A 21,269-nucleotide genomic window follows, 5' to 3' on the forward strand; every position below is an offset into this window, starting at 1 on the left:
GTTAATCTGGACTGTGAGTTTTTTTATGTAAAAGTGTGAAAATCATAAGTATACTACCATGAACCCTGATTATAACTTAATAATGACATCTTTCAGCTATTTCCCATCTCTGATAATTCACAACACAAGGAGCTTCATTATAAGAGTTAGTCCATGGAATGCTGAGCTTTCTTATCTGTGTGTTCAGAAAGAAAATGAAATACATTCGCTGATGTTTTAAGTTTCCTATGCTCTGAACTCAACTAGTGGCTAAAAAAACCTTTTGTTTCTTAAAAATCTAGTAACACTGAGAAAATTCATGAGTTCCAACAGCCACTGCCATCTAAGCAAACTTGATCAGCTATCATGCGAGGGGTTTCCCAGTTTGCCATGGGATACAGGACAAATGCTCACATCTGTGAGAGAACCATGGGGGTCATTCATTCATCTAACACACTTTGCACCAAGACAACCCCAGAATAGGCACCCACACAGCCTGCTTCTCAAATGCACATGGTGACAGATTGACAACCAGAGGGACAAAAGAGAACCACAGAACCCCCTATTACTGTTTTACTTCTCCTCTAGCTCCGCATGAGACTTGCGCTTCCTCTGGGCAAGACATTATACTGCCTAAAACAGTTCCTGGCCCAGAGTAAGTGCTTGAAGCATATTTGATAAGGGAAACGATGTTTGAACCATGGAAGCTATTACTATTTCATACAGCCAAGATGAATGGCTTGGCCTGTCTAGCTCTCTCCTCCCTTCCCTTCATCCATCCTCCTTGGCTCCTTCCTCCCTGTCTCGCTCCTCCTTGGATTCCTCCTTCCTGGCTTCCTCCTACCTGGGTCCCTCCTCCCTCACTCCCACCTTCCTGGCTCCCTCCTACCTGGGTTGTTCCTCAGGCGGTTCTCAGTGAGCTCAGAGATGGCTCCAGCTGTCGAAGTCTTTTTTAGTCGAGCTACCCCAGAAACAGCAGCACTTCCAGGCTTGTTGAGCATGTCCTCGCTGCTTGCTCTCTTGAGCTAAGAGAGAGGCAGAGGGAAAGAAAAGATGAAGAGATACATTTTCCATAATGAATGTGATACACAAAGAAGCAACCAAGCAATGCCACTTGACCAGCAGTTGAGATGCAGCAACAAGTTGCGGTGCACAGCAGTAGGAAGTGAAAAATTACCAAGCGAGACAGACCTGTGTCTATCATTTAGAGGGCAAGTTATGATCTTCCACTGCTGTTTTAAAGAACGTTATGAGACTATGAGTGAATATTACCTATCACATCACACTTCAAATAATGAGTAAAAAAAAAAATCACAAAAAAGCAAACACCTGCTTCTCTGATGAAAAAAAATGTAAAAAGAATGGGAGCAGGTGGAAAAAGTACTGCGAGACACATGAAAGGCAGAATAGGACAATGCACACACAAAAATATCAAGGACAACAAAAAATAGCTTAGAAACAAACATCTGGAGGAAACAGAGGGAAGAGTTAAAACAGCCTGAATATCACCGTGTACTTAACTCCAAGCTCAACACACAGACAGCATGTTCTAAGGGAAGCAAACTTGTCTGGAGGTCAGAATCCTGTTAAGGGACAACAGAAAGAAAGCAGAAGACCTCCACTACTTTTCTGCCTTCTTCCCTGTCACGAAAAGGCAGAACAAACATTCACTGATGGTATGGAAGTATAAGGGGGGGGGGTCCCTAAAAGTGCTTACACTTTTGGCTCAGGAAGTAACATTCAAGATTAGTGAGAAAAACCGCAAATAAATTCTCTGAACCATTATAAATTTAAGGAACATCATTGGAGAGGTCTAGAATACCAGAGACAGGCAGAGGCCCAAGGCCAACACTGATATAGCTACATCTGGGACAAAGGGCATGAAAAAGTTGTCAAATCGATGGAGACACAGAGCAGGCAGCCTCTGCCCAAGGCAGAGGTCAAGGGGCCACAGGCCCCTCTTCACCCTGCTCCACTGACTTTAGGGTCTTTACTGAGGGACAGAAGTTTAAACATTTGCACAATTAAAAAAATTTTCCACTTTTGCATCATTTAAATTTCAGTGTATTACCTTACATGCCCCAGAACGGCTTGAAAGTGATAAAGTACCAAGTGTTCGTGAGGTCCAGGAACAACCACAACTCGTGCTTGATGGGAGTAGAAACTAGTGAAGCCACTTCAGAAAACAGGCAGTAGCTATGAAGCGAAACACTTGCACCCTATGATTCAGCACCCCACTCTCACTCCATAACCAAGAAAGCACGCAAGTTTATCAAAGAACTGTTCCTTGTAATAATGCAAATGATAGCCCCAAACTAGGATAATCTAAATGTTCTTCAACTGAAGAAGGGATAAATTAAAGTGGTATAGTATACAATGAAAACTACACAGCAACTTTAAAAAGAATGTGGAAATGTTAATAAATGAATGGATTTCACAGTCAAATGCTAAGTGAAAGACACCGGACATGAAGTTCAAGTATTGGCAAAAGCAAATAATGGCGATAAATCTTGAACTCATCAAAAAGAATATAATGGTTGTCAGACAGAACAGGGTGGGGAGGTGGGGGGCAGGGAGTGGAGGATACAGGGAAGGGAGGCTGATGGGGTATGGGTATGGGTGGCTTGGTGGAGGATGAAAGCAAAAAAAGAGGGCTTCCCTGGTGGTGCAAGGGTTAAGTCTCAGCACTATGAAACTATCAGCAGCCACTGTGGCATAATAAGTTCGATCCCTGCCAGGGAGCTGACCCACATGGTGTAGAAGACATCTCCTGTCTCATCCACTGTTCCTCTCAGATTTCAGTAAATCTACCTGTTCTGCTCCCCACTCTGTCTCTGGTGAATCCTCTCACCCCCCCACCTCTGACCTGCACCCCAGCACTGTATGCATAAATAAATAAATCTTTTTTTAAAAAAAGAAAGAAAGCAAAAAAGAGAAAGAAAATAAAGTACTACGCTAACAGTTTTACAGTAGGAAAATACAAGAAAAACAATAATACTTATACTAATATTATGAGTAAGAAATATAGCAAGGAAAAACTGTTCTCCACTCATAATTAAAAATAAAAACAAAACAAAACAAAAGGAAATCAAAATAGCAGTTATCTCTAGGGGTTACCGAACGGAGGGGAACCTTTGGTGGTGCTGGAATGTTTTACATCTTGTCTGGTAGAGGTTACACAGGCATAATACATATAAAAATTCAATGAGCTGAACAGCTAAGTCTAAGATTAATATACTTTATACTCTATTTAAAGTATGTTATGCTTTATGAAAAAGAAAATTGGAGGAGGGGTTGTAATTTTTCAAGGTCCTGCTTCCACCTCTGCAAATGCTAGTTACTTTTTATTCTCCTCAATGTTACTTAAAAAAATATATATTGTGGTGAAATACATGAAATGTTAAATTTGCCATTTTAAGTGTGCAATTCAGTGGCATTAATTACATTCATAATGCTGTGCAGCCATCACCACACTCATCTTCAGAACTTTTTCATTATCTCAAACTGAAAATCTACTTGTTAAACAACTTCCTATAGTTGCTTTCTAAAAGATGGAAGGCAAAAGTCTTAATATTAGCCAAGCAATCCTGGTCAAGATCTCTACACAAATTATTAATTTTTAAAATAAAGAACTAATACTGAAAGGGTGTTTGCAAGCACTTTCAGTTCCTAGATGTAAACACAACCACATTTTCCAGTCCACAGCAGAGACTAGTTGAGCAACAGGACAAATCCTAACAGTTAGATTTTGACAAAATCTAACAGTTAGACTGATGGCGCAGTCACCTAGTCACACTTCTTATAGGGACTCCCATAATTGTTTTTCTTATGCTTATCTCAACAGTAAAAAGGGTTCTTACAGCCAAGCTGTCCAGCCACTCAAATTATCTATCAGGTCACCAGAGTAACATGTACTTAGTACAAAATGACAGTTGCTCATGGGGTCACCAACTTTTTCTCCCTAAAAAGAAATTATTATTTGCTCTCTCTAGAAGCATGCCCAGGTGCCTCCCTGCATCCCCAGAGGAAAAGTAATTATGATTTCAGACTTTGAGAATTCCCTAGATGACACCTCAAATGAAAAAGGGAAATTGTTGTAGTGAAGGGAATGCTTAACAAAATAATGCAAATGATATACACTTGGGTCCTCTATCTGGTTCCCCAATATTAAGAAAGATGCAAGTCTGACATGAATAAATGCAGAATTATCAAACTCTATAGCAAAAGGCCCAGAATGCAAAGACTCAGTCTGTAAATCAAAATGGAATCTAACATGTGGGAGAACCCCCACTGGGGCTATAAACCCACTACAGCTTCCACCCCTCAACCCCCAAGTGTGGTACTGGGTGGTGAGGTGAGCTCCACTCCCTTACCTTTCCATTAGGGCTTGATTCTTGGTGAGATGATGGGTGGAGGCAAAGAGGACAAAAGTGAGCAAGCAGTAGGAAAACTCCCCTTGTTGCTTGGCACAGCCACACAGGTGGTGTGAGTGGTGGTAAGAATACCAATGGGGGTGACAGCAGTAGCAGGAATCAGAAGGAATGCCCAGGTGCCCACTGCACCAGGTTCAGGGTTGGAGGGTGTCCCGTAAGGATTTAGCAGTTAGTCTCAGGCCTTGACTTTGCTTGCAGGGGAGGGGACGCAAAAGGATACTCAGGTTATGGGATTTTTATATACAAGATATCCTTGTATACAAGCAACCACATGGAGGCAGTCCAAGTAGTGGTTAAGGATGTGTGTTCCAGAGACAGCCTTCTGGGGACAGATCTGACTCTTCCTCTTCCCACCTATGTGACTGGGGAAATTGTGCTATGGATCCTTAATTCTAAAAGGAACAAAAAATTAATATACTTACCTCCAGTCTTGTGTACTCAAAAACACAAAAATGTTAGTAGCTATCATCATCATCATCATCATCATCATCATGGAAACTGTGGGAACCCAGCCAGAGACTCTCTGGGCTAGTAGCAATGGCAGCATCTTTATTTGTACAAACAAAAGCTTAGGGCTAAAGAATGAAGTATTGTGCTGTATTAGAAAAAGGATGATGGATTAGCTTCAGGGCCCTGGACAAGTTAGTACATAGGGACTCAGTTTCCTCACCTACAAAACAGAACAATTTGATTAAATCACCTACAGTCCTTCTCACCTCATAAACCCTAATTGTTTTATTAGATTTTATATACTTAGGCTTAAAGAATTTGTTGAGCAGGCTTGTTGTACATTGCACCAGTGTAAACCCTGGCTCTGACCTTTATACTCCTCGATGAAGACTGTACTTTATTCCTATCCTTTCACTACCATGTAGTGGCTGCCTCTGAATTCTCCTTACATCATAAGCACTGGACCATAAGGGCCCTTGTGGCGAATGTTGCAGTGACAGATTGAATACAACCTTCATTCAAACATGTTGAATTTTGACCATTAATCTTAAAGTGGACTTTAAATTCAATCTATAGACAAAACGGACAGGCCATCACATAATGTAGGGCTTGGCTAACACAACATTTCACACCTAAAAGAATATGCTATGGGAAAGTCTTGAGAAAATGCCCTCCTTCTCCACCCCACCCCCTAGCTGTTGTTAGTATTTTGAAATTGCAAAGGGATTTCAGCCATTGCCTAGCCTTTCATATTCAATTTCATCTGATTGCCTTTTAGCAAACACTGAAGTCAGTCCAGACTTGAGAGCCAGGAAGACATGGGCATGAAAGTAGAGGTGCTGGTGAAAAGGAGGATATTCAAATGGGCAAGGCATGAAGCGCAGGCTTAGGATTGGCAAGCTTGGGATCAGAACTGGGGTTCAGGGAGTGTCTGGTTGTCCAGAACCTGACCCTGGTGTGTGAAAGCACAATAAAGGCATTGGTGGTGGTGGTGGTGGGATTATGGGCCTTGGGTGGACTGATTTGAGTATGAAAGGCACACTCATTGATTGGTGAGTCCTTTACTATTAATTGATAAGCTTAGGGACAGGGAAAATTTCTCCAGGATCAGTAAGACTCATGATGTCAAAACATCAGACATACAGAAAATAAAATGGCATGATTAGTTAAAAAAAAAAAAAGAAAGGAGGCTATTACCTCTGGGTTCTGTCATACCAGGCCACCCAGAGTGGCCCTATACACATGCTTGGGAGAAGTACAAATAAAAAGAGAATAGAGAGAGTTCCCAGGAGGCCCTTCCCTTCTTACTATGGCACCAAGAGCTACCTTTGCTTGCCCTGGGTTTTACTATCTACCATCCTGGGCACAGTACTCCAGTTCTGTGTTGTGGTTGCTGCAAGTTTACTGTAAGCTGGGCATTCATATTTCATACAGGTAGTATACTTATACACAGTACCCTCCGGAGTGCCACCATCCAGAGTGCAGTGATAAGGATTCAGACTTGGCTAAGCAGACAACAGGGACACCAAGGTGTTTGAAGTCAAGCAAGTGATATGGCTGAGTCTGTGCTGGAGACCCCCTGTGAGCAGGCCAAGGAGAAGCAGGGGGCAGGGTGGAAAGCAGTAGGAGGCAGCAAGGCAAGGGAGGTAGAGCGATCCATTTGAGGGGAGAGAGAATTAAGGCAGAGTTGAGTGTTTATTTTGAAGATGGGGGTGAGAAATCTGTTTTGAGGTTCAGGGATAGAATTTCGAGTAATGATAATGGAACTAAGGATACAAGGCACATGACAGGTACCTGTGGATTCTTCTAGGTCTTTTTCCTACATGTTTCCTCTCATTCAAAACACAATTCTTTGATGTTGTACATGATAAAACAGATTAGTGACTCGTGCAAGACAATATGGGTGAGGCAGAGTTGGAATTCAGGCCCAGGACTGTGTTTCCAAGGCCTATAATATTTCCACAACACCACTGGCTGAAGACCAACAGGAACCAATAGGAGGCTCCTGCCCCATCCTGCAGGGGTGAGGGTGAGAGAACTATGTTGATGTGGCAGCGTAGTTTTGTGACCAAGGAAGGGCATGGGCTCTGAGTCCAGATTACACGGCTTGAATCCTGGCTCTGCCTCTCACTAGCTGTGTGAGCTTAGGCAAATCACCTCACCTCTCTGTGCTTTGGTTTCTTCACCTAAAAAATAGGTATAGCCAGGGAACTCAGAGTGTGGCTCTGAAGATTAAATAAGTTAGCCACGTAATACGCTAAGAATAATGGTGCCTGACAAATAGGATGTTTGAAATAGATGTCAGGTATAATAATAACTAACGCAAATTATCATCATCATTATTTTCATTATGGCTGTCTTGGTAAAAGTTAAATTTAAATTAAAGCAAGGGCAAGAAGGGAGTGTTTTAGAAAAAGGTTAAGGCAATGCAATGGGGATTCCAGAGGGCAGAGTAGAATTTTAAGCAAGTCACTAGCCTCTCTGAACTTCAGGCTCTTCGTCTGATAAATCCATTCAATAACAATACTCAGTGAATGTTTTTGGTGTGTCTGCCTATGATCTACCAGGTACAGCTAAGGATAACAGATACTTTACACAGCTATTGTGAGAACTGGAAATGAAGTATACAAAACACCTCAGCACGTGGCCTGGTCTCCGAAAATGAAAGCTCCTCCTAAGAGTTCTGTGGCTTCTACAAATAATACCAGCCCTGAAGCCCATTTCTGGTTTCTATTTTACCAGTGGCACCTAACTTCTGCCTCCTCGTGGACTTTGAGGTCCCACTTGCAGTCTGAATCTATCCTTTCCAAGAAAAAGGGTAAATAAAACACACTTCAGGCCAATAACTCATCATCCCTTTAGTCCACAGCACAAGGAACTTGGGTAGCAGCAGTGCTTTTACAGGGAGCCTTTCATTTCCCCTGCACCTTTCTCATCTGAGAAAGATTTATTGCTTAAAAGCTTTCCCAGGAGGCAGGACATAATAACTAAAAACTGATACTACCTGTCCTCTAAAGCAAACAGGTAAAGCTACTCTTACTCCATCACTATTTTCTGGATGCAACATCAGTTATGGAAAGCTACTAGTCTCGGTTACTCATTCTTGTTCTTTCTCTATTCATGGCTGCATTTTTTGGCTCTGTTTCCCGGTCATCGAATGTAGCTTCCGTACCAGTTGGGATTTCTGGTTTGTTATAGAAGATCCCCACGAAGGTGTGTGCGTCGGTGTTGCTTTGATATGTTTTATAACTATTTTCACTAACGGTTTCACTGATATTTAAGCTGCTGAGCACCTGCACATGAAAGCTTACAAAAGGAAAAAAGTTTAAAGAACTTGCCGATTAAAGTAACTAAGAAATTCCTCTCTATTCCACAAAGACAGGGAAGAAATCCAAAACTCTAAAATCATCACACAACATAATCTGGTTTTTAAAGGCAGGTAACGTGTGATAGATGGAGCAGTGGTTCTCAGATTTGAGTGTGCATCAGGATCCTGTGCAGTTTGTCAAACACACTGCCTGCACCCAAAGCCCCCAATCACACCACCACCACCAAGGTCTGGGACATGGCCTGAGAATTCGTATTTTTAGTAAGTTCCCAGGTGATGCTGATGCCGGCCTGGCTACCACACTTTAAGAACTCAAGGTGTAGAGCAGTGCTGTCAATGGAAATAGAATATGAGCCACATATAAAAGTTTATATTATCTAGTCTAATAGTCACTTTAAAAAAGCAAAACAAGACCATTAATTAATTTTAAGAACATATTTTCTTAACCTAGTACGTTTAAAATGTCATCATTTGATGTAAAATCTGTCAATGGGGTATTTTACATTTGCACTAACTCTTCAATCTTTGGTGTATATTTCACTCTCATAGCACATTTCAATTTTGACAAGTCTCTTTTCAAGGGCTCACTTGCCACACGTGGCTAGTGGCTGCTGTATTGGGGAACACAGGTTTAGAGCACTCCCTGAGAATCATTAAATAAGCAGACTGGGTCCCCAAGGTTCATAAAAAACTGACCTAAAATATAAGACTCTGCTGGGGGGCGGAGGAGGAGGGGAGAGAAGATATCTGACATCCCTGGTCACAGAAGACTGGGCCGGGTCTATGCATTACTCATGCCTAGCCAAGCAGAGAACTTTTACTTGTTTGTTTAAAAAAAAAAAAAAACCCACAAATCAGAAGTAAACAAAGCAGCAACCAAGCCATCCAAGGAGGCTTGGGCATACTGGAAGCCATGTTTCATATCACTACTTCAAGGTGACAGAGAAGCAGAAACAAGCAGCAAGATGAATGACAGAGTCCTGGGGTGTCAGTCCCTGGTCCCAGTCTCCCTGAGCTCAAGTCTGGCACCCTGGTCCTACCCAGAGACATGGGAGCCTTTGCATCTGTTCAATATTATTCTTGTCTGCAAAGCTAGCTCAAGTCAATGTTTTGTCATGTGCAACCAAGGGAATCCTGACTAATAGACTTGAGCCTGGCAAAGAGCTAGAATGAAGAGGTCTGTCTGTATCAGAGCACCCGCTGATTTCCTTTCCTGTCTGGACTGGAACAGCACAATGAAAATTCACAGTAAATTCCTGTCCCTGCATGTCCCTGTTCTTCCACCTGTTCTATCACAGTTCCTTCAGCTTATGCCGGTTGAAGTCAGTTATTTTTTTTACTTTGTTGATTTGTCTCTGTTTCTCTATTTTGGAATAGTTAAAATATATCTGTCTATCCCATATGTATCCATTTACTTACAAAGCAAATATAGTAATATGTTAACTGTAGAATCTAGGTGGTGGTATGTAGATATGCTCTGTATAATCCAGATTCCTCTGTACACTTACAATTTTCAAAGCAAAATGCTGAGAGGGTGGGGGAAATCTATCGACCTTTTGGTCCATCACTATTTCCTTTTCTTTTCTGGATTTTTAGTCATTTTTCTCTACCCACAACTGTAGGTAGGAAGGAAAGAATGATCAGAACAGGGGAACAAGACAAGAGCTAGAAAGGTGCAGGTATAAGCAGTGATGTCTTCTGTCATTTTCTTTTATAGAATTAGGCTTGAAGATCCCAAGAATCAGAAATAAGAGCAGAAAGTCCCCAACATGAGTATTTACTTTTTCCCTGGCATTTTCCCTCATGGAAAAAGTTTCCAAAATGCTTACCTGGAAGAAGTGGCCAACATTTTTAAACACTGTTCCCAAAATGTTTTTATTTTCCAAGAACACTAATGGTTTGCTTTTGGGGAAGTACATGTATTGATTTAAGATCTAAATTAAAAATGTCTCCCAAAAAGTGTTATAGGTCAAAGAAAATAAAAACAAAAATCATGAAGAGAATGATTGGCTCCAGAATAACAGAATAATGAACAAAATTTTATGTAGAGCTGTTTATTCACATTTATTCCTCATGGCAAATTACCTTCATCTTGGAGCTCAGGACAGCTCCATATTTAACCTGAGGTTTCTCACCTGGAAAGTTGACAGAGCCAGAACCCAGCTCAGCTTGGGTCTGAGCCACCAAGAACACCCCATCATCATACTGCCACTCCCAGAAAACCAGTGTACTTGGACATTCAAGTGCCCTGAGAGTGCCTGCTGGGAAGCTGGGAAGCAGGCACTTCTCTAAGCTGAGGGATGGACTGTGGAACAAACAAAAAAGCAGATATCCCCCTCTTAATGGGGGGTTACATTCTAGCCCCAAGCAGGGGTATGTGATGGAAGTAAGAGTCAGGAAGGAAAGTCAGGCAAGCAAGGAGACGCTTTACATAAAGTATCTGGGATGCTGTCTGAGAAGGTGGCATTTGAACACAGACTACAGAGGTGCAGGGAGGGAAGGGAAGGAGTGCCCCAGGCAGGGGGAGCTGTGAACCTGCTGCAGAAGCACACCTGGCTCGGGGAAGGACCACATCTGGGCACCAGCAGAACTTAGCCAGAGCTCAGGAAGCTAATGATGATGAAGTTTCTCAGCCGGAAAGTTGGCAGAGCCATGATAACAATGTCTGAGAAAGAATGGGTCCAGATCCTCAGACCATCACTGGCTGTTTCAAGGACTTTGCTTTTCACCCTGAGTGAATGAGGAGAGCCCCTAGAGGATCTTAAGCAGAGAAATAAGACAGGTGTTAGAGGACCACTTTGGCTTCTGTTGAGCACAGAACATACGTAGGATGCAAAGACCAAAGCAGGGCAATCATTTGGGAAGCCCAAGAAAGGAGAGTGGTGGCATGACCTGGGTAGCCTGGGAGGCAGTGGGAGTTGGAGATGACATCTATTTTTAAGGTAGAAGTGATGGCATTTTGTGGATGGACTGTGGAATTTGAGAAAGAGGGTTTAAGAATGATGCTGTGGGCTATAATCTGAGTCACCAAAAAAGAATAGAGTTAGTATTTACTCAATGGGAAAAGGGGAAGGAATCAAGGTTGTTTTCAAGGAACCTTTTAGACACCATGATATTGTGATTATAGGAAATATAATACCTGAATTACCAAATGTATATTTTTCACATATATTTGGTCTTCAGTCACAGTTCCTTTCTCATAGCTCCCCCCACGTCTCGGAATTTCCTAAGTGGTGAGAGCATTAAAGGCACCTCTTATTATAATAAGGTAACTGTTGGGAAACTCCTGAGGATGGGGACTGGTTGCCAGGGAAACCAACCACTGATTAGAGAGTTGGAATTTCCAGTTCCACCTCCTTCTCTCCATTGAGTTCAATCACCAATAGCTAATGAGTTAATCTATCATGCCTCTGTAATGAAACATCCATAAAAACCTGAAAGGGCTTTAGGGTTTTCCGATGGAGATTTGGAGAGAATCCAGGTGCCTAGAGAGGGCCTATAAGTTCCACACCTTTTCTCCAGACCTTGTCCTATGTTTCTCTTCTTCTAGCTGTTGATTCATATCCCTCGGTATCCTTTGTAACAAATCAGAGACCCAGTGAGTAAATGGGTTCCTTGAATTTTGTCTGCTGTCCTAACAAATGAACCCGAGGATGGAGTCACATGGGCCATAAGTACAGGTAGCAACCTGGGACTTGCTACCAGTGTCTGAAGTGGAGGAGGTTTTGGAAGGAAAAGTCCTCAACCTGTGCAATCTGACGCTGTTGCCAAGAAGACAGTGTCAGAATTGAACTAAACTGAGTTGAGGCTGGAGTATCACTTCATTGTATATATAAAAACAATGTGCTTTTACACTGTGCCTTCTAAGAATACCAAAGGAAGACTGCACTTTGCTTCAGAACTTTACCAAGAGTGTTCATCTTTTCAATATGATCATGTCATCCCCTTAACATCCTTCATTGTTTCTAAGTCATTGCCAAAACAACCCTGACTCAGTCTGCCTTATAGAGGCCACATCCACAGTGCTGTGAGGAACATCCAGGCCCTTAAGCACAGCAGTGCTCAGGCACATGCAGATGGCAAATATGGATTGTTTCATTATATTTTCCTTTTATAGTCAAGACATTATATTGATTTTTTTAAATGTATTGTGTAGGAAGGTCATACCATCTCTGAATTTCATCTCCAGATAGTAAAGGAGGTAGAGTATGATAGTAGCTAGAAAAGAAGATGAGGCCTGAATACTGTGCCTCAGGTGCACCTGACTTTGGAAACCAAGGGGAGGAGGAGGAGGCAGTGGCAGTGAAGACTGGGGAAGAGGACAGCGACTGGGGAGAGAGAAGACCCAGGGAAAAAGGTATTCCCATACAGAGGGCATAATCATCAGGGTTAACAATCCTAGACATCAAGCAAGACAAAGAGAATTGACAAATGGATTATCACAGCTGTGAGATACTAGTGATGGGACCCCCATCTTGAAGGGTGCTGGGGGCAAAACCCTGGCTGGAAAGTCAATGCAGTTCAGGGCAAGGGATCTTAATTACTCTGTTTAGAGTTTGTAAATTTCCTTTCTCTATCTCAGGCACTCCTCCTCACCCCCTTTGCTCTGTTCCTTTAGGTCAAAATATGCTGGCCCTTTTCGAACCCTCCTCAGAACCTTCTTCCCTTCCTTGTGGGGTCATGGCTTTGCTTACAGAACTCCTCAAGCCTCCCCAACAGAGCCACCAGGGGTGCCCAGCATCCCCACCCTGTGTGGTTTATTCTATACCTTGCTGAGTCGGGACTCAAATGCCAAGGAGGTTGAAGATTTAGAGCTCTTCATGCCAGAAGAGGCTGTGGGGAGGGGTCGTGCTCGGTCTGCCCCATGGCTCCCGGCTTTGACAGCTGGACTCCAGGGCTTGGCTGCACTCCTCATGTTGCCCTGGTAAGTCTGGCTTACTGTAGAAGAGCAGAAAAGAGAAACATTTGTGTCCACCAGTTGAACTTGCTGAGTGACATCATAAAGTTTTACTGCCATAAACCATATCCACATTGTTATCACAGAACAAGTCCTTATGATTAGATGATGCCTTTGCACTAAGTTTTACAGTTCTACAACAGCTTTTACCAAACTATTAAAACATGTGCAATGGGATTGATGTTCTGACATACCTGTTCAGCTCCATCTTGGTCAGGGACACCTAACACAATGTTACTATATATTTTATATTAATATATGTGTGTGTATAGTATACATGACTCATATAAAACAGGTCAGCTTGAATTAAGACATACTATGTCCATAAGCCTTGCAACTTTAGGTTTGCATTGGAGCAACTTACCCAATTTTTATATAGACATAAATGAATTACTTGAAAATTACACTTCACAGAAGCACAACTTTTTTCTTCTTTTGGATAAAAATGGATATCATTTAAAAATTAATAGAGCACACTTTAATTGATTAGACCAGACATTGTCAGACAGAGTTACCATCCTAACTAAAATAGTTTTGGGGAAAAAAATGGTACAAAGTAGCAGGGTGCAGTCAAAGACCGTGGAGGCAAATCCATACCCAAAGACACGGAAGGCCGCCTGAGCCTGGCATCACCCACTGTCCTTCCATTACCAACAGTGGCACTACATTCAATGCCCTTGAGGTCTCACACAGTTCCAACCCTTACTGCTGTGGGCACCATGGCTTCTAGTGACTGAGTACATGAGACAAAATTCCAAAACCATAGACAATGTTCTATCCTCTTAAAGAAACAATCCAAACAACAAACTTTTAAAAAACACTGGCTAACTCCACTCGCCACACTCACAGGACATAGGGGTCTAATTAACTGCCTCTGAGGGATCATGGCTGGGCCTAATCTCCCCTTCCTACCTCCCAGTATACCCCATTAGCCACTGAAGGAAAAAACAACAGACATCCTCCCCAGCCTAGCTAAGGCTATGACTGTCCTCCATTCTTTCTCATCCTGGATGGAGGAAACATGTCAATGTCTTTCAGCAAGGGCTCCCCAGTCCCTGCTCCTACTTGAGGGGATTGGCTGATGGGATGTGTCTGAGTTCACCTGGAACTCCTTCAGCAGCACTGCTATCCTAACAGCTCTGTGAATGTGGCTGCAGGTAAAAATATATCTTTAAAAATTCTGTAATTTTTTGATAGTGTTCCACAGAAAAAATTATTCATAATTTCAACTTTATGATTAGTTCAGAGCCTTATTAGTCTAAACTTAGTTCCAGGTATCATGAATATTTGTTCAGTTTTACAGGACAAAAAACCACCTTATTTGTCATGTATTTTACTGTTGTTTAGCACCACCTATTTATCTTTTTCAACCCACAATTTCTAATGCTGGTTTCCATAGCAACAATGAAAGAATTCCTAGGTTAAGACCTATACAGTAACTCATTTTATTAGTATTTCCAATTAAAGTAAACTAAGTAGGCTGAGTTGTTCTTGGAGAGAATTACTGATGAATTTTACCAATTCTACGGAACCAGCCAGTACATGTCAGCCAGTCCCATGGAGATGACAAATAAAATATCTGCTTCATCAAGGCACCTTTTTATGTTATGATACACTACTTAGAAATTACTCTTATTGGGCTTACTTTATGGAAACATAAAGTGATCCCATAATGCAGCTACATGTCCTTAATCTGCCCAGGTTATCCCTGAAATGAATTGCCTCTTATTTCTTCCCCAAAAGAAAGATAAGAATGAGAAGATGAAAAGCAGCAGGAAGAGAATGGAATTTTTTCTCACAATTGTTTTCCCAATGTTTCAGGAGTTTAAGTCCTCGGTTTCAAAAAGTCAATTCTGTCAAAACACAAGATCTAAATTCCTCTCTTAATCTCTGGCAACAAATTCTGGACAGTGTGTTCAAAAACATTCAACCATTTTTCAAAGATGAATGAGTTACTTGCTCAGAGGCAAAGTACTCAGGGTCACTTTGTATCATCACACCTTTCTTTACTTCCTAGAACCTTCTGAACCCAACCAAAGTATTCCCAAATGAATATATCCAGGAAAATTCTCATTTCTTTATCATGCTCTTTTTTCTTAGTTCACTTCATTCTCCTTTCCCATTATTTTTCCCAGTCTGAGCCTTGTGTTATGTACCCACCCACCAGTCAGATTCTTTCCTTCAAATTCTACCATTTTTCAGAATTCAAAATATACAGAAATGAAACCATGAATGTCCTACTCACTTGAACCAGGAAGAGTCCTATGGGCAGGTGTGAAGGGCTGTCTGGAGCAGTAGTGGGCAGCTTTCCAGCAATAGGACGATGGCGGCTGGCAGGTGAGTAAAGCAGGGCTTGCCCTACTCTCCAGCCACACTGCCCAGCAGCTTTGCTCCCTGTTCCCCACTATCATGTCGTAAAAGGTTGTTCAGCACTGCCTGGCCTCTATCCCCAGCCTACACCGGAGTCTTCCTAGTGTTCTTGACATCTCCTGGAGGCTACTATTTCCCCTGGTTTTCCCATCCCCAGTCCTGGGCTCTTCTGAAATAGACTGGAAAAGTTCACCCACACAGGTGTCCACCTACAGCTCTGACCTTCTCTCTTCACTTCCAGGAAGGCCTCCTGCCAGAATGGGAGCAGGTTACCCCAGGTCCACTCCTAGCTTCCCACAGGTTCTCACTCAGTCTGCTTCCTACCACTTCTGTAACCCTCCCTCAGCCCTCATCCCAGCCTGACTGGCTGACAAAGAGAACCAGTTAATTAAATAAGCACTGTAGTGACGTGAGAGCAGCTACCCACTCCACGCTGAGCCTAGCCAGGCACTGCTCCGTGCTCTTCATGCCTATCTCATTAGGCCCTCACCATAGCCCTATAAAAGCATCACCCCCGATGTATACATAGGGAAACTGTTTGGCTTAGGGAGGTTAAGTGACTTGCCCAAATCACAGAGTTCATGATGGAGCCAGGATTCAAATGCAGTTTTAATTGGCTCCTAAACACCAGGGATGGACACAGCCTCTCTGAGTAATCTTTGCTCCCATGAGAAAACATAAGGGCCTTTGGCTCCGTGCTTCCGGTCTATATCCAGCTGCACTGTTTATGCTGTGAACTCGAGCATGCCCTTCAACACTATGATTCTCAGCAGCTTCGCCCCCCAAAATTGAATTAATAATGCCTACTTCATGAAGCTGTGAAGATTGAAGGAGAACACGGATATTGAGAGCTCAACAAATATTAGCTGCCGTCCTGGCAAACAGTTCATTGTGTTTCCGGAGGGCTGTTCTGCTTTATTAATGCAACAATACATAGTGAAGAATCAATCAAATCAGTGTTCAGGGCAGGAGCCACCAGACGTAGCGGACTTAAGGAAAGCATTCTTCTTATACATAGAGCAGCCTGTTTTCATGTGGAAATGTGGAAGAGGGAAAGGAGTGAGGGGGAAAAAAAACACCGACTGCAGACACCTTACAGTCATTAGAACTGGCCTCAGCCCTAATACACCCTAGCTGCTGAAAGATAAACACAGGTGAGAAGGCAGGGTGAATAATACTTTTCTTGTGGATGTGAATTAGGAACAGAAAATAAATAGAAGGGCTCTGGCCAACTGTAAGAAAATGGAAAAAAGAAGAAGCTTCAATTATTAATATTCCAACTTCTGAAAAGCCTCCCTAAATATCTCAAAGGATCAAAATGACCAAGGCATTACAATTAAATCTAGGAACCCACTCACAAGGGTGGGGAGATCTTTTCAGGAGTGTTAGCTTTAGATTTTCCAAACATTTTATTTTCTTACCAAGCTTTAGGACTACAATTAGGTGTCTGGGCACTAGGAAATAACATCAGAGCCCATGTGCATGGCTCCAAACAAGCCACTCTGCTACTTAATCACCACCTTCAGGAGGACTCAGTCTCTGGGTCTTGGATTTACTACCCTTTTAAGGCAAGAAAACTGAGAGGCGACTGGGAAACCATTCTGGACTATCACAAAATAATAAGAGTCTCTGGGAGTGGGAGAGGGCACCAAGGTCTCGACAACAAGTACAATAAGCACCAGGAAGCGGAAAGCTGAAGCATTCAAGTCTGAGAACTAACAAAATAAGAATGTTCACATAGCTCAATTACCAGGGGACTCTGCAGGAAACAGAATGTAAGTGAACAGCATTTTGAAAATATCTAGCTGAGCTTGCTCCCGACCTCTTCAACAGCAGTGGTAGTTAAGTTAGGGCACGTGGGTGAGCAAATGATTCTCCCCCAGGGACATTGGCAACGTGGGGTGATGGTTTTGGTTGTCACACTTGGGGGTGCTACTGGGTATCCTTTAACCAAAAGGGCAGCCCCCAATACAAATAAGTATGTTGACCTAAAATGTCAGTGGCTGGAGTTGAGAAAACTCACTTCTAGAGGAAAAAGAATACACAGATGCTGGGTCTTAGCCACCTGATTCATTTCCCATTTAACAAGGAAATGTTAACACTGAAATCTGGTTTGGGAGCAACTCAGGGAATCCCAGACTTCAGCTGAAGGTCTGAGGAAACTCTTTAGAGCTTATTATTTCCTGTGGCCTCAAGAGGAAAAATCATTGCATTAGCCTTAGATTCCTCCTGGTAAGTAAGGCAAAGAACAGATTTTCACACAGAACCAGAAGAAACAAACAAACAAACAAACTAAAACTCATTTATCCCACCAGCTGAAATCAAATAATACAAGAACCAAGAAGTGGTAAAAGAGAAACCAAACATAAAGGAATATTTGCATTACACTTACTACAACATCTCACATCTCAACCCTGAAAACAAGCTTACTTTTTTAAAATTTATTTTTATTTATTTATGCATACAAGAACTGGGGTGTAGGCCAGAGGTGGGGGTGCGGGGGACTGTGAGAGGATTCACCAGAGACAGAGTAGGGGACAGAACTGGCAGACTGTCTGAAATACACTGCTGAGGGGAACAGCGGGCAAGACAGGAGAGGTCTGCTGCGCCTTGTGGGTCACCTCCCTGGCCAGGGATCTAAGTAGTGCTGCAGTGGCTGGTAATAGCTTGAAGGCTCTGAGACTCTAACCCCTGTGCCACCAGGGAGGCCCCCAAACTTACTTTTAAAATTAAATAAGAACATGGAGAGACTATGAAGCCCTGCCAGACGGTGGAGATGCATGACAAGCACTTCTTAATCTGGGATAAGAAACAGAGGAGGAGTTGGGTTACTTAATATGAAACACAGACCCTAGAGAGAGGCTGTCATCTGGGAAGTATATTGAGATGAAACACTCAGACTCGCTGCCTGGGTTACCCTTCCATTCCCACAGCAGAATCAAGAAGCTGGTATTCCAAAGAGTTGGACACTAACCAGTAATTTCCTTACCTATTATGTGGCTTCACATCAAAGAACTGCCAAGGCAATAGAAAAGGAGCTGGAAATAAAATACATCAAGAGCTCTTTCTATAGGGATAGTTTCAAAAGGTCTATTGAAAAGTAACAAAGTGCCACAATCATTCAATGGGAAAGGACAGTCAAGTGCTGAGGAAACTGAATATCCACATTATTCAAAAGAATTAAGTTGGACCCTTACCTTACACTATATACAAAAATTGACTCAAAATGGATCCAAAACCTGAGCAAAAAGGCTAGAACTGCAACACTCTTAGAAGAAAACAAAGGGGGCAAGTTTCAAGACATTGGATTTGACAACGAATTCTTAGATATGACACTAAAAGCTCAGGAAACAAAATAGATAATTAGGCTGTCAAAATTAAAATCTGTCTGTGTATCAAAAAGACGCAACCAACAAAGTAAAAGGGCAACTCATGGAACAGAAGAAAATATTTGTGAATACTTTCTCTGATAAAAGGATTGCTGTGGACTGAATTGTGGTCCCCTTATCCCCAATTCATAAGTTTCAACTAAGGGTCTGCCTTTTATTCCCCAATGTGATTGTATTTGGAGATGGGGCTTTGAGAGGTAATTAAGATTCAATGACAAGGGGAGGGGGGATTGTATGGGGACTATAACCAAGATGAAAATGCATACATTGTGCAAAAATGAAAAATGATGTAAAAAATATATAAAATTAAAAAAATAAAAATAAATTTAAAAAAATTTGAGGTCATCCGAAAAAAAAAAAAAAAAAGATTCAATGAAGTCATGGGGTCCTAACTGAGAGTTAGTGGCCTAATAAGAAGAGGAAGAAGAGCATCTTACTCATGTGCTTACATGAAGCCCATGTGAGGCCATGTGAAAAGGCAGTCATCTGCCACCCAGGAAAGAGAGCCTCACAAAGAACCCAAGCAGAAGGCTTCTGGTCTTCAGCCTTGCTACCTCCTGGAACTGTAAGAAACAAATTTCCATTCAGTCATTCAATCTGTGGTAGTATGTTAAGGCAGCCTAAGCAGATTAAGATAGAGTTAATGTCCAGAATATGTAAAGAATTCCTATAACTCAAACCTCATTAAAAATGGGCAAAGGACTTGATTAGACATTTTCCCAAAAAAAATATACAAATAGCCAATAAGTAAATGAAATGACGCTCAACCTGAGAAATGCAAATCAAAACACAATGAGAGAGCACATCACATCTATTAGGATAGCTACCAAAAAAAAAAAAAATCAGAAAATAACAAGCATTGGTGAGGACATGGAGAAATTGGAGCCTTTGTGCACTGCTGGTAGGATGTAAACTGGTGTGCTATGGAAGAAAGTAGAACAGTTCCTCAAAAAAAGAAATAGAATTACCATATGATTCAGAAAGTCCACTTTTCAGTATATTCCCAAATAATTGTAAGCACAGTTTCAAAGAGACACTTTTAGGCCCAGGTTCACAGCATTATTCAAAATAGCCAAAAGAGTGGCGGTAACCCAAGTGTCTGCTGATGGGTGAATGGAAAAACTGGATCAGAAACAAAACAAAATTGGATCAGACTCAGAAAACAAAAGACATTTAGTGGGATGTTATTCAGCTTTAGAAAGAAAGGAAATTTGACATATGCTAAAATGTGGATGAACTGTTAGAACATTATGCTAGGTGAAATAAACCAATCAACAAAAGACAAACATTGTATTATTCCCTTTATCTGAGGTACCTAAAGTAATCAAGTTCATGGAGGCAGAAAGGAGAATGCTCATTGCTAGAGGCTCAGGGAAGGGGGAAGTGGGAAATTAGTGTTTAATGGGGACAGTTTCAGTTTTGTAAGATGAAAACGGTTCTTCACACAGCAGGCTCTTTCCTCTACTTTTTCCTTGATCTCTGCTCTCTGACATCAGGGCCTTGCTTCCCTTGCTCATCATAGTGTTCCTCACTTTTGCACTGTGCCTGACACATAGCAGGTATTCAATAATTATTAGCTAATGAATATTTAGGGAGGGTCTGCCTTTTATTGAAAACTTGGTTATGGGTGTCTCCCTGCCCCTCCCTCACTAGACAGGTGCACAGGCCCCAGTAGGGATCCTGCAAATAGGAGGCCCTCACTAAGCAGGTGTTTACAAATACAAATAGAAAACGAAATGGAATTAGAAAGCAATGGTAATCCTTTTCCTGCAAAATTGATAAATGTCTCTAAACAACTGCAAAAACCAAAACCAAATCCTGAAATTGCTTCCAGAGTAAGAATCCCATTGATAAGTACACAGAGTCTTCAAACTTCGGCCTTGGAATAACATTAGTGCTGATGTAGAAGCATTAGCATTATAAAAATTAATCTCACAGGGCCTCCCCTGGTGGCACAGCAGTTGAGCGCTGGGCTGCGAAGCTGCCCGCAGCCTCTGCTGCACCGGTTCGATCCCCGGCTGCTCCCCTGCCACCGGAGGAGGGTCCCACATGGCGCTCAGACCTCTCCTGCCACCCGCTGCTTCCCTCAGCAGTGTACTTCGGTCCTTCTGCCTGTTCTGCTCCCAGCTCCGGCTCTGGTGAATTCTCTCACCCTCCCGTGCTTCTGACTATACCCAGTGCTTGTATAAATAAATAAATAAATCTTAAAAAAAAAATTAATCTCACAAACTGCTTGAGAAATAGTTCCTAAAATTATTCAATACCAAATATCTAAGATCATCTAATGTTTCATCTCATTTCCTAAATTTATTTCTGAAGGATGACTTTTAAAAGGTTTCACAGTAATAACAATACTTAACATT

General features: G+C 42.0%; 1 protein-coding gene across 12 annotated transcripts in view; it reads right to left on the minus strand.

Moving 5' to 3' along the window:
- Positions 1–21,269, minus strand: part of SPECC1 (sperm antigen with calponin homology and coiled-coil domains 1) — a 228,951-nt gene that overhangs the window by 166,144 nt on the left and 41,538 nt on the right. For 5 of the 12 annotated variants that reach the window (XM_054689431.1, XM_037494121.2, XM_037494123.2 and 2 more), the window contains 2 exons: positions 12,959–13,128; positions 869–1,004 (listed from right to left, as the gene is read on the minus strand). In XM_054689431.1, coding sequence (XP_054545406.1) covers positions 869–1,004; positions 12,959–13,105 — 283 coding nt within the window. In that variant the 5' untranslated portion in view covers positions 13,106–13,128. Of the gene's footprint in view, positions 1–868; positions 1,005–4,834; positions 5,081–12,958; positions 13,129–15,392; positions 15,410–19,355; positions 19,372–21,269 lie in introns of those variants that run through there. The other 7 variants (XM_037494117.2, XM_054689430.1, XM_037494120.2 and 4 more) reach the window with 4 other exon arrangements.

The sequence above is a fragment of the Talpa occidentalis genome, unplaced genomic scaffold, assembly GCF_014898055.3.
Source record: "Talpa occidentalis isolate TD23 unplaced genomic scaffold, MPIMG_talOcc4v2.1 talOcc4.7, whole genome shotgun sequence".
Classification (NCBI taxonomy): Eukaryota; Metazoa; Chordata; class Mammalia; order Eulipotyphla; family Talpidae; genus Talpa; species Talpa occidentalis.